This window comes from Brassica oleracea, unplaced genomic scaffold (genome assembly GCF_000695525.1).
Source record: "Brassica oleracea var. oleracea cultivar TO1000 unplaced genomic scaffold, BOL UnpScaffold00982, whole genome shotgun sequence".
Classification (NCBI taxonomy): Eukaryota; Viridiplantae; Streptophyta; class Magnoliopsida; order Brassicales; family Brassicaceae; genus Brassica; species Brassica oleracea.
The window spans coordinates 28,272-35,884 of record NW_013617567.1 but is presented as its reverse complement, the minus strand read 5'-3'; the positions used below and the strand labels follow the sequence as shown (position 1 = coordinate 35,884).

At 33.5% G+C, this 7,613-nt stretch overlaps 1 protein-coding gene across 1 annotated transcript; it reads right to left on the bottom strand.

The window, feature by feature from the left end:
* Positions 1-2,158: 2,158 nt before the first annotated feature.
* On the bottom strand, positions 2,159-3,429 carry LOC106320611 (UPF0496 protein At3g57100-like). Its single transcript, XM_013758988.1, has one exon. It carries the CDS (start codon positions 3,257-3,259, stop codon positions 2,159-2,161), a length of 1,101 nt encoding a protein of 366 aa, XP_013614442.1. The 5' UTR covers positions 3,260-3,429.
* Between the last annotated feature and the right edge of the window lie 4,184 nt (positions 3,430-7,613).

Here is a 7,613-nt window from a genome sequence, read left to right as displayed (position 1 = left end):
TATCATATCACCTAATCTAACCAAATGACACAATAAGACTCAATAAAAAATCTGAATATGAAACAGTTAAAGCTTGATAAGAGAAGAAATAGGAACATAAAACATTCAAAACACTAAGTAAATTTCAAGTCGAAAACACAAAGTAAAATTGTACTTTTTCTTCATAAACCATTGATAATAACGATTAAAGCATAAGAAAAAGCTACAATTTTTGTGTGTATTCTTAACTATGAAATTCTAAAAATTTTAGATTAACAAGAGAACTATAGCAAAACGAAGAACAACACACACCATTCAGCTTTGAAGCAATATCAAATCGGAACAAATTATCAACAAAAAGAACTCGGAACATCAAATATTCAAACAACAAATCGAAATCCCCAAATAGGAAACCCTAAGAAGAGGAATCATACCTTGGAGAGTCGAATCTTCGTGAGATGATCACCGGAAATGATAAAACGAAATCGGAGAGCGTCGCCGCCGTCGCGTCGCGTCGAAGAGATCGAGAAGAAGAATCGCCGTCGCGTCGCGTGAGAGAGATGTCGTTCTGATTTTTTTTTTTCTGTTTGTTTAATTAATTTTAAAACAAGGGTATCAGAGACATTTTGCCAATTAATGAATGTCATTTCTGTGACTTTCTTCTTCTGATGTTATTTTGGTGACAAAAACTTCAAAAGTGTCATTATGGAAAATTGCCCTTAATTATATTTGGTTTATATCGTAGGTTGGGGTAAAAAATGAAAGGGTGCAGTAACATTTCATAGGTATATTTTTTAGGATTTCTTCCTTTTTAAAAAAAAAATTATTTTCTTTTCCACCTTTTCGGCTGTGCCTTTGGATAGTCCTGTAGCTGAAAGAGCTAGCTTCAAAATCACTTGATTTGGATAGTAAGTTTGGCCATTCGAACCAATAAATTACTTCAACAATGTCATTTTGGCGTGGTACTTGATTGGTTGATGTGGTTTAGAGCGTCTGCAATGCTTGTATCTGTTTGTATATAAATGGATCTGAGGATCTCATACAGAACACCTCCACAACATTATTGTTTCTGAAATCAGAGTCAGGTGTTTGTGTTTCCTGCTTGTCATATCTTTAGTGTGTTGGTATTGTTGTTTCCTAGGCTTTGTTCAACTTAGGTAAAGATTTGCGTGATTAGGAAATGATTGATATTTCAATTTAATAAGATCGGTTTTAGATTCTTCGCTTTCAGTAAACCCTGATTTTGTCTTCGCCTTGTTTCCTTCTCAGGCAACAGCAAAAGGTAAAGGGAGAGAGAAGAAGGCACAGATCACCATGGTGTGAGACCTTTTGATTTGATAGCTAGAAATAGTGGAACTTAGGATCAGAAATTGTGACACTTTGCAAGTGTTTTTGATAGAGGAACCAAGGGAAAGTTGTATACTTTTGACTCATTCGAGGCTCTTAGAGTAACATTTTTTATTTCTTGGTCTTCATTGATGTCATTAGGTTGTATGTATTTCTGGCTAAAATAATCTTCTGATGTTCAATATTTGTTGCCGGTTTCTGTTAATAATGTTTCAAGTTCAGAGCCACATTGTGCGTTATGTGGTTTTATATTCTAATAGAACACGAGAGAAACAATTCAAGCTAAGAAATGACATTCTAGTGGTCAAGGTCGTTAGCCCGCCAAGTCTGCAAATTTCATCCTTGACATGCTCAATAACAGAACTTTTGGGAGCAAATGTTGACTCTTTTATTCGAACTTTTAAGGTTACAATGTCTGAATGTTGATGCCCTCTTCACATTCTCAAATTCAAGTGAACCAAGCCTAGAAGCAAAGGCTCTGACTGAAGAATCAGCCGTATGCTTTCTAAAGAACCAAGTTTCTTCTACTGAGCTAGAGAGAAGCCAGTGAAGAAGAAAGAAGTAAGTTTACAATTGATCATTTGGTAATGCCCTTGTGCTGCCTGCCTCTTCTTGAATTAATACAGCCTGAGACACAATTGTCTGCGAGCAAAAACAGAGTCCAAAAAATGTGTAGATCGTTTGATTCAGTATGTGTCTTTGTTGGTGAATAAATCCAAAGGAGTTTAGAACAGCTTGAGCATCAATCTGAAATTGAGATTTATGTTTCTGCGAAAAAAAAATATATTTACAATTGAACAAAGTTGTTACCGATTGAATACAAATCAATGTACTAAGAAAACAAAAACAAACTAGTTGGATTGGAGTTGGAGCTTTTCTCGCCACAAGAGAGAAACTCAAAGATCTTGCCCTTAGCCAATGTACGTCCAAACACCACGAACCCATCGCACCTTCCCGTCTCTCTATCTAAGTCAACGAGCGTTGACTTCAACCTCTTCCTTTCCCTCTCCATCTCTCCCATAGCTACAGCCACCGGCGACCGTTTCTTAACGGCGAACTCCGCCGTTGCTCTAATAGACCTCTCCACCGCCTCCAACCTACTCACCAGTCTACTGATCCTCTCCACTTCCTTGAGAGCCACCATCGTCGCCCCCTCCATCGACGTCACCGCCGTCTTTTCCCGTTTCAGAGTCGCCGTCGACTTCTTCCACTTGGAAGCAGCGAACGTAGCCACCTCCCCAACCGGAACGGATCCGAATATTCCGGCGACGATTTTGCTCACCGTCACTAGGGCAATCACCGGAGCGATTATCGCCGCCGTGACCACCGCTCTTTTGCCACGCACGCGTCTCAGCTTCCTCTCGATCTCCTTCATGGTCGACTCTAGCTTCACGATCATCTCGGCTAAATCTCGATGACAGATCTGAAGCTTCCTGAGAAAATCACCATCACAATCTCCGTCGTCGGAGTTACAACTAGTACACAAGTCGTTCAACTTACTCAGGTCTCGGAAGGTTTTTCTGAAACTTGCTTCTAACAAACCGCTGCAACCGCTTTTCTCCTCCTCGAAGTCACGCAACGCCTCGTCTAACATGAAGCACTCCTCGTGTTCTGCTCTCTCCAGACACTTTCTCAGAGACTCGCAGAGCTCGCTGACGGATTTGCTTGTGGTGAAGTAGTCGCTGAGGAGACGAAGCAGCTCGGGTTCTTGGCGGAAATCCGTTTGATGACATTCCATGAACATCTCCGAGACATCCTCGTCCATGTTCTCCATGCATTCGTTGAGCTTGCTCAAGTTTTCTTCTGACCGAGACTTTATCATCGAAGAGGAAGAGGAGGTTAAGGAAGGTGGTGATAGGAACGTCATCGCCGGATAGACGGTGGAGATTCGTTGACGGAGACGGTGACTTGAAAATGGCGCAAGAGTTTTCATCTCAGAACACAAAGATCGCTTCTAGAGTTTAGACAAAATAACACAAAAGAAATAGGAGAAGAAGAAGATGATTAGAGAAAGTTTTATGCGCACGCCTATAGTGTTATATAGGTTTGTGAAATTTCCATTTTTCTTTTCCGTATTTTTCACTTTTTTTCCTTTTTACTAGATACAGCTGTAAAAATTCAACGGTTACTTTCTCTTTTTTCCTTTTTCATGCGTATTTCAATTTGTTTTTACTATAGCCAAATGTAAACGGTCATTTAGTAATATTTGATGTTTGTTTTCTTTTGTCGAATTTGTTTGCCAAAGTTAATATTTAATAACGTTTAACGTTCCCATTTTTTTTCCTTTGTCGTACGTATTTTTAAAGTGAATATAGATCATAACTGTTTTAATATCTGAAATATGATAATTGTTTCAACCTAGGTATAAATCATCACCGATTGATAAAAGTTTGGTTCATTTAGTAATTTATTAATCACTTTCCATTATACGGTTAATAACAATTTATTAATCACTTTCTATTATACGGTTAATAACCCACTATACAACTTTTACGGAATCCACACTATTTTGTTTTTTTAATCAACCACACACGATTTTGTTGTTATGGTCAAACATCATTTCATCTTTTATCATATACTATTCATATCCTTTATTTCATAATAGTATTGATGCAATACTTTACAGTGTACCTCATATTACTCACAGTATAATGTTAATTGCATCAATACTTCCATTTTTGATTAAGATAATATGGTTTGTGTGAGGATTTCATAAATGAGTTTTAAAAAGTGCAATCACTTTAACATGTTTCACTAAATATTTTTACCTTCAGAAAATATAAAAGCAAAACATTTAGATTCCTAATGTCAATTTCAATACGTTTCTAATCAGATTATATAGGTATATTTATAATACTTACCATGCATTTGATATAAATTTAATAGTATTGATTATATACTTTTGTAGAGACTATTAATATTTAAAATTAAGATCAACATATACCATTTGAATAAATTTGAAGAAAACCTCAGTTTATTACAATACAGATCCAAAAAATGTTGAGCTTTAACATTACTTCAACGTAATACATGAATCAATACTATTAAAACACAATCATGACCAATTGATAAAAGTTGGGTTCATTTAGTAACTTATTAATCACTTTCCATTATACGGTTAATAACCCAATATACAACTTTTTCGGGACCCACACTATTTTGTTTTTTTTAACCAACCACACACGATTTTGTTGTTATGGTCAAACATCATTTCATCATTTATCATATACCATTCATATCCTTTATTTTATAATAGTACTGATGCAATATTTTACAGTGTACCTCATATTACTCACAATATAATGGTAATTGTATCAATACATCCCTTTTTGAATAAGATAATATTGTTTGTGTGAGGATTTCATAAATGAGTATGAATTTTAAAAAGTGCAATCACTTTAACATGTTTCACTAAATATTTTTACCTTCAGAAAATATAAAAGCAAAACATTTAGATTCCTAATGTCAATTTCAATACGTTTCTAATCAGATTATATAGGTATATTTATAATACTTACCATGCATTTGATATAAATTTAATAGTATTGATTATATACTTTTGTAGAGACTATTAATCTTTAAAATTAAGATCAACATATACCATTTGAATAAATTTGGAAAAAAACTCAGTTTATTACAATACAGATCCAAAAAATGTTGAGCTTTAACATTACTTCAACGTAGTACATGAATATGGGTTAAATCACTAAAATTTTGTAACATATTAAAAATTTCATTAAAATTTTCATCAATAGATTGAACCAAAATATTTACTAACTAAGTATTATTTCAATCATGATTTATATAATAAAAACAAAATATATGATATTTTTAAATATAAGTTTTAATTGATGATTACAATTTTCAGGATTATTCTGTTGATTTATTAAATTAAACCACTGAAATAAAATCAGGTTAAAATAATAAATGGTTAAATCAACAAAACCATATTGCGGGTCTGAATTATCTCAAATCTTCAAAAAATTAGCTTAACTTAAAACAAAAAATTAAATCATATATTATATTATGACATAATCATAGCCTATAGATACATATTATATCCAACTATTATTCACTTTATTTAAGAAACATCTTATTATTCTCTTTATATAATAACTATATTCTATTTAAACAATACCATTAGAACAGTTATCAACAAGTAAAAAAAACTAACCCTACCTTAATATACATTATATAACCTTACGTTTTCTATAAATATACACTAACCACTATGTTAGAATAACCCTACGTTATATAACTGTATATAAGTTATATTTTTTAACATATAAGAAAAAATACAGAAAAATGTTACATATTTATAGAAACATAAAAAAAAAAAAACTACAAACCAACATTATACATTTGGGTCAAGATCTAAAACAGACTAATATGATTTATGATTATAAAAATGGGTATATAGACATATGATTACAAAGAACCAAATGTACGCCGAATCAACTTTTAAATTGCAATTATTTTATAAAATAAACTTTGATTAATATTTATACACAAATATGATTACAAAGAAAAACACAAATATGATTATAAAGAAAAATACAAATATGAAGATTATTCTTTTTTTAAAGATTAAAACAAAAAATAAAGTTAAAACAAAAAATATACCCGTCCTTCGAAGGACGGGTCAGAATCTAGTTAAGGTATTTAAACTAACTTTTTATTGGTTGTAAGTAACAACCGCTGAAACTTTTGAGTAAGGAAGTCATCACTTTAAACCAAAGTGAACTTCCATTATTTTATACTTGTTAGTTGTACTGTAGATAGAAAAAAAAACATAATTTTAGACAATTTTAATATCTTTAATAAACAAAACGTTACTTTTCTAGAGCACCCTCAATGGAGGTTTCTCTTCCGAAGTTTCTTAATATGTATATGTATAGATAAATATTAGTATTTAATTGTGGAGTTCTAAAAACTATGGAAAACCAAACTAAAAGCATCTAATATTTTAATATAAATTTTTATTTTATTAAATATAAATAAATAAAAAATAAAAAAACGAAAATATCTTTAACTCAATAGTATAATAACCAGCCGATTGATCTTTAGAAAAATTTGTCGTCCATGTATGGCGGCTGGGCCGCCGTGCTTCTGGTTGGACGGTTAGACTCACTCTAAGCCATGGTACTTTTATGCAATCATTCTCATCTCGTTCTCTAATTTCTTCTTATAGCATGGAGCTTTTGTATGATAAAGTTATATATATATATACACAAACAAACTAAAAATGCAGGTAAATGTAATTTCAGGCTAAATAATATGGAGAAGGGGGCGATCAGGAGATCTCTTTAGCAATCGGTGGGCTTTTCAGAATAAAGATGGAATATAATATATTGTTAAGATTTGAGAGAAGATTTGTGAGAATGTGTTGTATATTTCTTATTGGTTCATACAAGGTGGAGTCAAATGAAGAATTGATTACAAAGATACTCTACATAATGACATGGTCAAACTCATAAAGACTACGGTTGAATGGGTCTTCCATGTGGCTGGATGTAAACCCCCAATGGACTCTAGTCTTGAACTTGTATGGTTTAGGTTATGGACCATCCACTTCATGATTCATAACACTCCCCCTTGGATGCCATAACCATATAGTGTTTGTAACATGCTAATGTTGCCTCATTAAAACCTCTCCCGGAAAACCCAAAACCCAATGTGGTAAAAAGGGAAACCAGAGAAAGGAAAAAGAGTACAACACACATTATTCCCCTGATTTGGACATCACTGAAGGTCCTTGAGTCTACGCGTGCCAATCTTGTTGCGTGAACTTCCTGAATGTGCAAGAGGGCAATGATTTGGTGAAGAGGTCGGCTGAGTTTCCACTAGACCGGATCTGAAGGACGCTGACCTCTCCAGCTTTCTGCAACTCATGGGTAAAGAAGAACTTGGGTAGAATATGTTTGGTTCGGTCACCTTTGATATACCCGTCTTTGAGTTGAGCAATGCAAGCTGCATTATCTTCATATATGATGGTCGGACCCGTTGGGTCGCATATGGACGCATAATGTGGTCATATACCTTTTGTTCAAAGATGAACTTCGATCTTATAGCTTATCTTTATGATAGCTTATTCATTCATACCACAGCTTGGTTGGTTCATGCTGAGAATTCGACCAACCATAAGTATTACCAAAATTTGGCTAATTTGTGGTGATGGTCTATAACCTTTTCTAAGGTTTAATGAATAACCATTTAACCTATCTTAGGCTGGTTAGTATAAAACACAAGGAATTTAAAATTCCTCTATGGACTGATTTGAATTGTTC

What these genes read in the sequence shown, in the direction of transcription:
- LOC106320611 (XM_013758988.1), bottom strand. Translation starts at nt 3,259, where the DNA reads ATGAAAACTCTTGCGCCATTTTCAAGTCACCGTCTCCGTCAACGAATC.